The sequence below is a fragment of the Quercus lobata genome, chromosome 10 (genome assembly GCF_001633185.2).
Source record: "Quercus lobata isolate SW786 chromosome 10, ValleyOak3.0 Primary Assembly, whole genome shotgun sequence".
NCBI classification, from domain to species: Eukaryota; Viridiplantae; Streptophyta; class Magnoliopsida; order Fagales; family Fagaceae; genus Quercus; species Quercus lobata.
The window spans coordinates 916,002-928,375 of NC_044913.1; the positions used below are offsets into that span (position 1 = coordinate 916,002).

The 12,374-nt window shown below is 36.4% G+C and overlaps 1 protein-coding gene across 3 annotated transcripts; it reads right to left on the reverse strand.

The window, feature by feature from the left end:
* Positions 1-957: 957 nt before the first annotated feature.
* LOC115963772 (coiled-coil domain-containing protein SCD2-like) lies at positions 958-12,045 on the reverse strand. Of its 3 annotated transcripts, none has more exons than XM_031082925.1 (17): positions 11,435-12,045; positions 10,897-11,060; positions 10,659-10,734; positions 10,452-10,493; positions 10,302-10,364; positions 9,668-9,717; positions 9,562-9,589; positions 9,138-9,215; positions 8,901-9,011; positions 8,764-8,824; positions 4,622-4,738; positions 4,414-4,532; positions 3,877-3,946; positions 3,427-3,468; positions 2,681-2,721; positions 1,932-2,058; positions 958-1,370 (listed from the first exon to the last, which is right to left on the reverse strand). In XM_031082925.1, exons 1-17 carry the CDS (start codon positions 11,816-11,818, stop codon positions 1,231-1,233), a joined length of 1,713 nt encoding a protein of 570 aa, XP_030938785.1. In that variant the 5' UTR covers positions 11,819-12,045; the 3' UTR covers positions 958-1,230. The 3 variants fall into 3 exon arrangements, with proteins under 3 accessions (XP_030938785.1, XP_030938784.1, XP_030938786.1); XM_031082924.1 differs by having other exon boundaries at positions 10,659-10,737; XM_031082926.1 differs by having other exon boundaries at positions 10,659-10,737; positions 10,897-11,056; positions 11,435-11,525.
* Positions 12,046-12,374: the final 329 nt, after the last annotated feature.

The following is a 12,374-nucleotide window of genomic DNA, read 5'->3' on the forward strand; positions in this document are numbered from 1 at the left end:
CCAATCAGCACGTCCTAGATATGAGTGCTTCTCTAGGCACTTGATTGTTGAGACTAGCTAGAGAGTACCTTCATTTAGGGTAGAGGGCTTACCTTGAGCCTCGGGGTTGACTTATAGGGTTGCTGGCCCTCAATCGGTCTATGTAAATGAAGTAAGACAGTTGCCCAAGGGGACTTCAAGGTTTAATGATACAAAGACAAGATGTATACATATCTTACAGGTTTGAAGCTATCCAACTCCGTTCGACAATTAGAGAGATCATTCATAAATAATTTTAATTACATAACTATTTAATAAATTATAAGGCTTGTTTAAATAGTGCACAAGTGCACATAGATAGTCTTAAAATTCCCTAAATAATAAGTTAAAAAAGATTCTTCAAAACTTAGTTAAACTTTTTTAATTTAAATTACAATTTAATATAACACATTTTAGCCCCAAGACAATTTTTTTTTCCCAACTGTGTTCTAAATTGTTTCAATTTAGAACCCTTTTTATCAAATACTCGACCTCAAATTGTATCCACATTCTAAATTGGACAAAATTTGACTACAAACTAGTATGTAGCTAACGACTACAACTCCCACAAAAAAAAAAAAATAATAATAATAATAATTACATATTTTGAAAATATAACTTTTAAATTGCATTTTTTTTTTAATGTTCTTAACACACATGTAAAATTTCATGTCAAATTGATCTTATTTATTCAAAAGGATTTTGATTAAGGGTTCATTAATGTGGTAAAAGTCCATGACCTTACTAAAATCAATCTGGTCTTGTAAATAAGGTTGGATTGCTATTGGCTCTAAATGGAAAATTGGCGTTTTCTTGAATCTCTCTAAAAATTATAATACCACGAAATTATTGAGCAGGCACCACTCTATACCTCCAAAAAAAAAAGACTTGTCTTTCTGAGATTGTGTTAATCATATACACGGCAAAGAACAGCAAGGATCTACAGAACCGCAAATTGAATTTTTAATTAAATATAAAAAAATGGAACTATCCCCTGTTTTACAAATTACAATCCAGCAGCTATATCTATGAAAATTATGTCACTAATTACCTTACACGAGGGACTAAGTATAAAATCAAGTATGAAGTTGCAAGGATGGCAGAGAACAAAGAAGAGGGACACTAGCAAGCTGGGCGAAAATTTTATGTAGAAAAAAAACAAATAAAAGAAAAGAAAGAATTGGCACAAGACACATATCAAGGTGGCATCCATCAAGGCGATGTATCTGAATCTGCATTGGATTTGTGATTAGCAACTGCAGAAGAAAGAGGCTGATCTATTTCTTTCCGGGATGCTTCCCAGAGTTGCTGTTCTATCCCTAGCTTTCTCAGCTCCACTAAGCCTCGTTCCACTGCCACAAAACACAAATTGAAGCCATGAGTCTACTTGTAAGTTAAATAAACACACAGGAGCTACAAATTATCAGTGCAAAAACATGCATATATAGTGAAGTAAAACTGAACTCAAAACATTAGATATTGTTTCCCATTCTGAATTCACAGTTATGATTTTGACACAGATTAGAGGATGCATTTATTTATAGCATAGTCACAAAGAGTAGTCTACAGAAGATGCAGCAACACATTTTCTTTTTGGAAGAAAAAATTCCATTGATAAGTGACATCCAATGAACATTACCCCCTTATCCTATCCTTGAAAGGTAGGCAGTGCCATTTAAATTAGAACTTACTGACCATGCACCAATAAAATATGTAAAAAGGATTTTTCCGTTCTATCCAGAAGATTGATTTACGTCACACTCAAAGCTTATAATGTACAAAAGAATGAAGCACCTACATGGCCTATCTACATCATGATATGGAATTTAGGTGTTCATGTCTGTTCACAGTAATGAAACACAGTAGCCAAAATAATAACGATAAATGATGGTGATGATGGTGAAGAAGCTTACCATCCACAGCATCATGTGAAGTTGGTTGTTGCCCACTACGGTTGATCCAAAACTGAAGCCGCTCTTCTGCTATATCCTCTTCAACACCATGTACTTTAGCTCTTCTCCAAAAGTAAGTCAGCCAAGCCTGCACAAATGATTTAAGTTATTGAAAAATGTGTACTCATCTATTCAAATAAAAGAACCATTTCAGAAATCAACACCACAAAATATGTAACTCATCTAGAAGCTATGCTTACTTTGGAACCTTCATTTAAAGGAAAACTAACTCATTTCAAGCTGTTGCAGGTAAATAACTCTACTAACAACTAACAAGATTTACAACGTAATACAACCGAGTTTTTTGATAGTTAATTCCAACTTCAGTGTACCATACAAATAAAGAAATGGTTCAGAAAAATGGCCTGAGCATTACAGTGGTTGTCAGCTGGCAAGGATTTAATTGATTGTAAATTATTAATATATCTGCCTAAAGACCCATGAAATTTGTAAAAATAAAGTACCCATATTGGTCCCTGCATTTATGTTTTTTGATAAATAAGGTCCCTGCATTTATGTTATAGCAGATTCCCTGGTTTATTACTAAGAACTGTATTTTCCTTTGTTCCCCTTAATTATTTGATAAAGAAACAGATTGTGGAAATGAACGAATGAAATGATAAGGAAAAAAAAAAAAGGGCTTATTGATCTAAGACTAAAGCATGGCCAAATGTAAACAAATTCAAATGAAAAAGTGGCTGATAGCTGACCTCTTTGAATTGAACATCTTGTGTCTCCTCTTCACTTAATTCTGCACGAAGAGGAGAGAAAAATAAATATTAGTTGTAAGATCATTACTTCCAAATCCAATTTAACTTCAAATCTAATTTCATACAAATGAAAAATTAATGTTATTTAAATGCAAAAATTCAAATTTAACTAGGAGGAAATATAGCACAATGCATGCATATAAGCCTATAAGGTTGAAATATAAGAGATGAGCACATGTTCATAGTTCTTTCTCTGTACTAAGAATGGTCCTAAATATTCACCAAAGTCAAGGTCCGCTTGACATCACTTAGTCTGGTAAGTGTGGACAGAAAATGTGAAACAGACAACCAATTGTTAAGGGTGGGGGAACCAATCACTTCTCGAGAATAAAAAAGGTACCATAGTATGAAACTATGTTTGCATCCAATAAATAATGTAAATGCAAGAGCAAGACCCCAATTGTCCCATATAAATGTTCTGATCCACTGGAGAAGCATTTGGTATAAAAATTGCAGTCAACTTGCCTCTCCTCTTCAACAAAAAAGAAAGAAAGAAAAAATTTTGACAAGTGAAGGTATCCTGGAAGCCAGAGCTGCCAGAATCATGTCACATATTCTCCCATATGATTGAGTAGGTTTTTTTAAAAAAAAATTATATACATACATATATATATGTAAGTAGATTAGTTTCCATAATTCTTAGCATTTCTAATATTGTAATTGACATATCAGAGTATCTCTCTTACCAAATGCCTCCATAAACTTGGGATCAACAGCTGATCTGGAATCTGAAATTAAAAAATGAGATAAAATAAGCATTGTATCATGTATTATCCCTGCTAACTCTTATGACCTGCTAGTTCTTACAGGGTAGCAACTACAAAAGACTTGCATCCAAGTAAAAAATTTTAATTTTTTCTTCCAAATGTAGCATCTAGGCCCTAAAATCATCCATGACAAAAACCATAAACAATATGAAACCACAACACTATTAATCAGTTGGAAGAGCCTGGTATTATAATGTCACATATTTATGATATGGACTAGAAATGAACCTACGTCTATCAAATGAGGAAATGAAACAAATATTCAGATATAAATTGAGAAAGCGTTATTATTAAAAGATAATATAATAACAGATGGATCCAGAGAAAGAAGACCATGCAACCGAATTTTAGGTCATAAGAAAACCATACCTAAACTGGACTGCCGAACCAAATTTGGACGTCTGCATAGAGCCAATGCTAGTACAACAGCATCCTCAACCTTAAAACAGCAATGATAAAATTAAAAATTAAAAAGGAAGAAGAAGAAAGTATAGTTAGCATATACTTATAAAAAAAAGTATAGTTAGCATATATAGGTCTTCATTTTGTTTTAAGCAAAAATGGTGATTTGAAAAACTATATGCCAAACATATCATGACAGAAAAAGATGTAATAGACTAGCTTATGAGCTCTAGTTTAACTCACACCTCCTCCCCTAAGTGGAGGGTGGGATCATGGATTCAAGATCCATTGAGTGCATGTGTAACTTACCAATAAAATAAAAAAATGATGTAACAGACTCTTAAAATCCACATTATATAAGAAAAAAACCTTAAAGGTATGTGGCATGTACCTTATATTTACAAATTACATCTCACAAAGAAAAATTATGGAAAAATAATAATAAAATAACAGAAAAGTGAATGCAGATTAAGATTGAAAAAACAATAATAAATAAGGAAAAACCTTTAGAGAGGCCAGTTCTCTCAAACCCATTTCAACTGAAAGCATAGTCTCAATATTTCCTTCTCCTGTGAGATCACTAATATCCCGGACAAGCTTGCTCCTGTCTGGATCATCTCCACCTGCTCCATGTCGGACAATGTAAATCATTGATTATCAAATACTGGACAGTAAAAGCTATTAAACTAATAAAAAAAGGGGTTAAACTAACCTCTATCCCAAGATTCCTCCTTAGCCTTTTGTCCAGCAGAAATGACAACTTCAAATGGAAGAGGGGCTAAAGATGACCAATGCTCATGCTTTGAAACTGCTATATCTGCACATATGCCTATAAAGCAAAGAGCAAACGCCAGAAAAGCAACTCAGATGTGACTAAATATTACAAATCTAAGAGCTCCTTCATTCAAAGCCAAAATCATTAATATCTTGAAACCATCATACTTTAAAAATGAAGAATTAAAGCAAAGGTCTGTCAAGAATTTCCTCCCCCACACCCCACCAAAAAAAAAAAAAAAAAGGAATCAAGATGCAGAACATTAAGGAACAATGACTTTTTTATAATAAAAATGGTCCTGACCTGAGGAAGTGCTAACTATATATGCACTATACTACAAAAGGACTAGTTAAGTTAGAATTAGGCCTCCCCGTAATTGTTTCTATAGCTTATATCAACCTAGAAACACTTGATGTGAGACTCAGCACACACTACACAACACATTCAATCAATCTAATACCAACTACGTATCAAAAAAACAAAATCTAATACCAACTAAGAAGCACGGACAGTCATTTTGTATCTCAAAGGGTGCTCCCTCGTGTTATTTCTGATCATTGTCCGCTTTTGGTGGAAGCTGGTGGAGTTGGTAGAGGTCACTGTGCTTTTAAGTTTAAGAATATGTAGCTCAAAGTTGAGGGTTTTGTCAAGAGAGTTAAACAATGGTGGGAGGCGTATAGCTTTATGGGCTCCCCAAGTTTCGTTCTAATTCCCAAGAACAATAATGCTATTAATGTTAAGGATTTTCGGCCTATTAGTTTGGTAGGGAGTGTGTACAACCTGTTGTCTAAGGTGTTGGCAAATAGATTGAGGGTTGTGCTTGATAGTCTCATCTCTGAGTCTCAAAATGCTTTGTTGGTGGAAGACAAATTTTGGATTTAGTGCTTATTGCTAATGAGTACCTAGATAGCAGATTGATAAGTCATGTTCCCGGGCTTGTTTGCAAATTGGACATTGAGAAAGCCTATGACCATGTGAATTGGGATGCATTGTTCTATCTGTTGGATAGGATGGGTTTTGGGGTGAAATGGACGGGATGGATTACTGCTTGCTTCTCTATTATTGTGAATGGATCTCCAGTAGACTTTTTTGGAAGCTCTCATGGGTTGAAACAAGGTGATCCGCTATCTCCTCTTCTTTTCCTTTTAATTATGGAAGTACAAAGTAGGATTTTGAAGAAAACTGAGGATTGTGGTCTACTTCGTACTTTTCATGTGGGGCCAACTAACTCTATAGGGGTACGCATTTCACACTTGCTGTTTGCAAATGATACCATATTGTTTTGTGATGCTTCTAGAGATCAATTGTTGTTCATTAGGCTGGCTTTGACTTGCTTCCAAGCATTTACTAGTTTGAAAGTTAATGCGGGGAAGGGTGAGATTGTTCCAGTTGGGGAGGTTGGAAATATAGATGCTTTGGCTACCATACTTCGATGTAAGGTGGGTAGTTGCCTATGAAATACTTGGGAATATCGTTGGGCACCCCATACAAAACAGTATCTGTGTGGAATCCTATATTGGAGAGGATGGAGAAGAAACTCTCAAGTTGGAAGCGTCTTTATATATCAAAGAGGGGTTAGACTTACCCTGTTGAAGAGTACTCTTTCTAGCCTTCCTACATACTATCTATCATTATTTGTCATCCCTGTAGCTATGGCTGATAGATTGGAGCGTATTCAGAGAATTTTTTTATGGGGATCTTCAAAGGAGTGTTTTAAACATCCTTTGGTGGCTTGGGAGAAGATGTGTTTACCGATAGATATGGGTGGTTTGGGGATCAGGAAGTTAGTGCATTTTAATAAAGCCTTGCTAGGGAAATGGTTATGGAGGTTTGGACGAGAAAGCACTCATCTTTGGAGGAGGGTTATTGCAACTAAATATGGAGAGGGTCAAGGGGGGTGGACTACTAAAATATGTAGAAGGGCCCACGGATGTGGTCTGTGGCGTGGTATTCATGATGGTTGGGAGAGTTTCACCAAACATGTGGCCTTAGTGGTGGGTGATGGCACTCGTATTCTTTTTTGACATGATAAGTGGGTTGGAGATAACTCACTTAAAAGGCTCTATCCTCGGTTGTATGCGTGTTCTAATGATAAGGAAGCTTGCATTTCTGATGTATTATGCTACCAGGAGAGTAGAAACGATACAATTTGGAATTTGAGATTTCATAGGGATTTTCATGAAAGGGAATTAGAGGCTGCCTTCTCTTTCCTTGAGTTCATTCAATCTCGGATCCCTAGGGGTGGTGGGAGTGACACTTCTCATTGGTGTCTCAACGGGAATGGTAAGTTTGATACCTGGTCCTATTACAATAACATTAGAGGTGCAGCTGCCTCCAATTTTCCGTGGAAGGGTGTTTGGAAAGCTAAGATCTGTAAGAGGGTGGCATTTTTTGTGTGGACAGTGGTTCATGGACAGATCCTTACATTGGATAATCTTATGCTTAGGAGGCGCATTTTGGTGAATCGGTGTTGTATGTGCTATCGGAATGAGGAAACAGTGGATCATCTCCTCCTCCATTTGTCCTGTAGCTCACTCACTGTGGGTTTATATGTTTCAGATCTTTGGGACCCAATGGGTCATGCCAAGCTCTGTGGAAAGCTTGGTGTATTGTTGGAGCTATTGGCTAGGAAAATTTAATTCAGACATATTGAATATGGTTCTTGGCTGTTTGATGTGGATTGTTTGGACAGAAAGAAATTGGCACTCTTTTTTGAGGATACCGAGAAATCCTTGGTTCAATTACAAGCTCTATGCCAGAAGACTTTATTTGATTGGTCTAGGTGTTGGGGCTTCTCGGATTGTTCCACTATCTTGGAGTTTATTTCTTCTCTTAGTATTGCACTTTAAGTTTTTTCTTGTTGTTTGATGTTGTTTGTTTGTTTGTTGCATTTCCTTGTGTTCACCATCATGAACACCTTGTATTTGCTTTCTTCTGTTTTACAATTTGTTTAATAATACTCTTATTACCTATAAAAAAAAAAATATATATATATATATATTAAAAAGAAGAGGGGTGTCACCTGAGTATACAAGAAGTATACATCAAGGACAAAAACAAATCAAGTGCATAAAGTACAAAAGTCCATGAAACCATGGAATGAAGAAAAAGAACGAAAGCCCAACACTGTAACCCAATCTAGAAGAGTCTTAAGGAAGAAGAGTTTAAGATCTAAAACTGATCTCTCTAAATGCTCAAAATGCCAATTACTCCTCTCCCACCAAATGCACCACATCAAACAGTGGGGCACAACCATCCAAATAGCGGAATTCCGATGCCTCCCAAACTTTCCTTGCCAACAAACTAACAGCTCCACCATTGTTTTCAACATAACCCAGTGAATGCCAAACAAAGTAAACACCATAGACCACAAATCAAAAGCAATAGGGCAATGGATAAGGAGGTGGTCTACCGATTCCCCATTTCTTTTACACATACAACACCAATCCAAAATCTAGATTTTTCGTTTTCTAAGATTATCAATAGTCAAAATATTCCCCAAAATTGCAGTCCAAACAAAAAAAAACAACTCTAGAAGGGAGTGATAACTACACTTGTGCTTTACCCCAAAAGGACTATTTAAGTTACAATTAGGGCTCCTCACAACCGTTCAGTACACATCCAACATTGGACTTAGCATACAGCCACATAACCCACACTCATATCAAATCTAATACCAATCTAGAAGATCCAAGGTATCACAAAAAGCACTCATCCATAATTGACTTATACCTAGATAATGATATGTTTGAAACTTTTATCAACCATATCCGCAAAAGAAGAAATTTCACAAGACATGTGGAATTAAACCAGGCAACTTATTTCCTCTTTCGAGCAGGAGAAACTGTTAAGTTTCAATACAAATCTAGAAGATCCATGGTATCACAAAAACACTAGTCCATAATTGTTTTATAACTAGATGATGATATGTTTGAAACTTCTATAAACCAAATCCGCATAGAAAAAGAAATTTTAGAATCAAGCTCATGTTGCAGTTTACTCATCAAGAAAGGAAACACTGAATTAAAGCATGCAACTTATTTCTTTCAAGCAGGAGAAGATTGTAACAAGTTGATTACCATGCTCTACAGCTAAACCCCAGTAACGAGCAAGCCAACATCTCTTCAAAACAACTTCCTCCTAAAAGATAGATGCAGCAACAGAGTTAAGTGCAAGAACAGATAATCATAAATCACTTGATTATCAAAAGACAAACCATCTCTTCTTGAGTCAAAATCATTCTCTGTGTCATAGAGCGGAGAGCCTTTGCTTCAGATTCTGCTTCTTGGAGTTGTTCCAGAGCTGTTGCAGCTTCATCTTTTAAATTCTGATTTGAAATGAAAAAAAGAAAAAAAAGGAATGAAGCTATAGTAAAAAATCGGAAAATTTTCAACTAGGACAATCACATATTCTAACATAGAGAACCTATAGCCTACTGATCAGCATAAATTACCTCAACCTCTGTACGAAGGGTGGCAACCTCCTCATTTTTCCCACCCCTGTTTTGTGCTACAGCAGCCTTTAGAGCAATCTGTGACCAAAAAAGAAAACTGCAGTCTAAGAACAGCCATAAAGGAGCTCAATTGTAACATAGATCATGAAACAAAGTTAACACAGCCCTTGTAAATTACCTAAAAATAGGAGAACTAGCTTTCTCTCTCACTTTTTTTTAATTAAAAAAAAAAGGGTCATACACAACCCACGCACACAGGATGGAACCCAGGTTTTCACCATCCACCCCTTACTTATGGGGAAGCAGATGCCATTTGGTCCAATGGCCGATGGCCTGTTTAATCAAATCTAATCTCAATTTTACTGACCTAAGGAAATCAAATTTTCAATGCCACATTTCTGCCACATCCATTCTTTCAACATACCTCTTTTTGCCGCAACAATTCTTCCTTCCTGCAGAAAATCATCCATAGAATCATATACCAAGAATATTAAACTATGAAATGGCAAAGCAAGTCAAACCATGCTTACTTGCTCAACAATTTAACTTCGAGGGACACACCTTCTCCAAGAGTAGCAACCTATGAACATAAAATAAAACATGAACACGGATAAAGAAGCAACAATACTTTTGAGGGATACATTTAGTGCTAATTTGTTAAACTTCATAAACAAGACTAAGATTTGCAACAAAATAAACTGAGTGAAAATTTACTCAGCAACTGTTTCAGCAGATAGCTACTAGAATACACAATGTAGACTTAATTTACAAGAAAGTGACACTTGTCTTATAGGCAGCACAATGAAAAAGAAGTGGCAGAAACAGTAGAAAATAACTACCAAGAAATTTACTTAGATGCAGTTGTATATAATATATAATATTCAACCTATTAAACTGCTTTCTGTATGGTATTCATTAGTGTCAATTCTTTTAAAGTAGAGCAAGGAGAAGGAGGGGGATGGGAGGTAAAATGTTTTCCATCATTAAGGTTGTCCTGTCTATGCACAATCATATATAGTGGCAGGATTTTCCTCAACAAGAAAGAGTAAGAATGGATGCTTAATATAGATTCATAACACTGATATGCAACTTATGTAAAATCCTAATTTAAAAAACTAATTGCAAATTAAAATAACAATAACAGTAAAATCTAATATAATTGACCTGTTTCTCAAGCTCCCTAGCTCTAGCCTCTGCTGCCTCTCGTCTTACTTCTGCATTTCTAAGCTGTATAGCATTTTCGGGCGTCAATGTTATACATTACATATGACATATGCACAAAAATCAACTTGTTATTGAGTTTGGATTACACACCTTGTCAAGAATAATCTCATTTTCCTCTTCTAACATATCAAGCTGCAATTTTAATGCATGTTAGCTTTGAAACTATGCCTACCATTTACATTCAAACCCTACATAATACTAAGCTTAAAGTTGGTACAAAGTAAAAAACCATATATAGTTTCCTTTAAAACCATACACGGCTATGAAAGCAAGAATTGATGGATGTGAATGACATACTTCATCACGAAGTGCAGAAGCTTCGCGCTGATCTCCTTTATCTTTTGAGTTGAGTGGTGAAATATTGGGAATAAACCTGCTTCATTAGACCAATAACATTATCCAATCAACAGAATGCATAACATCAACCATGACCAAAACACCCAACAAAACAAAGTTTTGTCAACTCGAGCTCATCAGATAGCAGACGAATACTATATCTGTTCATGGTTAAAATAACACCAAAGAAGATATTTACTTGTTGTTCCTACTAGAAGGAGGTTCAATCGGAGGTATTGCCACTGGACTTCTAAGTGAGGATCTGCTGGGTGGCACCACAGCTGCCGAACGAACTGACATTGATGGTCTTCCAGCTGATGTTGACCGAACCGAAGAAGCATGCTCTACAAAGTTCCGACCTAACTAATTAAAATATCAGAATCCCAATTAGCCTAATACTTTACCAACTATAATCAACCATAGCACCACCATATCTAAATTTATCAACTTTAACTCAAAATTTAACAATTTTCTCTTAAATTTAAATATTTTAAAAAATGAAAAACCGAAACTTTATTTCAAAGAAAACGATATTCCACAGGATAACGATGAAACTCAATCTTATCATTGAAATTGAGACTTAAACAATACAATTCAATACTATTCAGATCTTCAAAGATAAAAGAGAAAGAACAAATTGAAACACTATAATTTTACATAATTCAAAAGCAATTAGTTCAAATGATAGATTCAAAAAACACAGTGAAAGTTAAGAGACAAAGATTTCTCGAAGTTACCGCAGGCGACGGAGATCGATTAGGCCGAGAAACCGAAATCGCCGGAATCGAATTCCCGCTACTGTAATTGTTGCTGTTACTGTTGGCGAGGGAGAAAGGCGAGGGAGCAGGTGGAGCCGGAACGGCGAATTTGAATCCGTTCTCCTCATCGTCGTCGTCTTCGTCGGCGGAGGTCTGCGACGCCATGACCTTAGCCAAGCGCTGAGCCGCGACCTTGGCGGCCGCGTTCTGCGTTCGCTTGACGGTGGAGAATCCGGTGGCTCCAGCCGCCAGCCGAGACTGCGGATGCGCCGGCGACATCGCCGGCGACGACGAACCCGTGCTCGAATTCGAACCGCTCCACTGCCGCGAGTACACCGGACTAACCGGCCTCCTCCGATCCATTTCCTATATATATACAAAAATACACGTACGTATATATCTCTATCTCTGTCTCTGTGTGTGAGAGAGAGAGTTTGGGAGTGAAAGCCGAGATTTTCTCGGAGATAGATTTTCTCGAGAAAATCGGAGAGAGGTGGTTTGGTTTTTGTTGATTTGAGATTTGGAGGAAGAACAGTAAAACGGTGCCGTTTTTTTGAGATTCTTGACAAGGACGCGCATTTCGCGGGTGAGAGAGAATATGAGTGGAAATGTAAAACCGGGTGTGTGGAGGGGCCCAGTGTTTTGCTGGATCTGACTCTGGCTTTTTGATGACGTGTCAAAGAATGGGTACGTGTGGGTCCGATATTTCGGTGCGGTTTGGTAGGATTACCCGATATTTTGGGTTACGTGTAAACGGATTTCGGACCCGGTATTTATTTTTTGTTTTTAAAGAAAGTTGTCTTATCTAATTAGATGATATTTGACTTGCTAAACGGAAAAATTTTAAAAGAGAAAAAGAAAATTTGTTTTATTAAAAAAAATTGAAAGGAAGACATATATTTATGAAAAATTGAAAATG

What these genes read in the sequence shown, in the direction of transcription:
- LOC115963772 (XM_031082924.1), bottom strand. Translation starts at nt 11,818, where the DNA reads ATGGATCGGAGGAGGCCGGTTAGTCCGGTGTACTCGCGGCAGTGGAGC. An exon ending in CTTCTGCACTTCGTGATGAA is followed by an intron (nt 10,494 to 10,658) that starts GTATGTCATTCA and finishes TTAAAATTGCAG; the next exon opens with CTTGATATGTTAGAAGAGGA. An exon ending in TTCACATGATGCTGTGGATG is followed by an intron (nt 1,371 to 1,931) that starts GTAAGCTTCTTC and finishes GTTTTGTGGCAG; the next exon opens with TGGAACGAGGCTTAGTGGAG.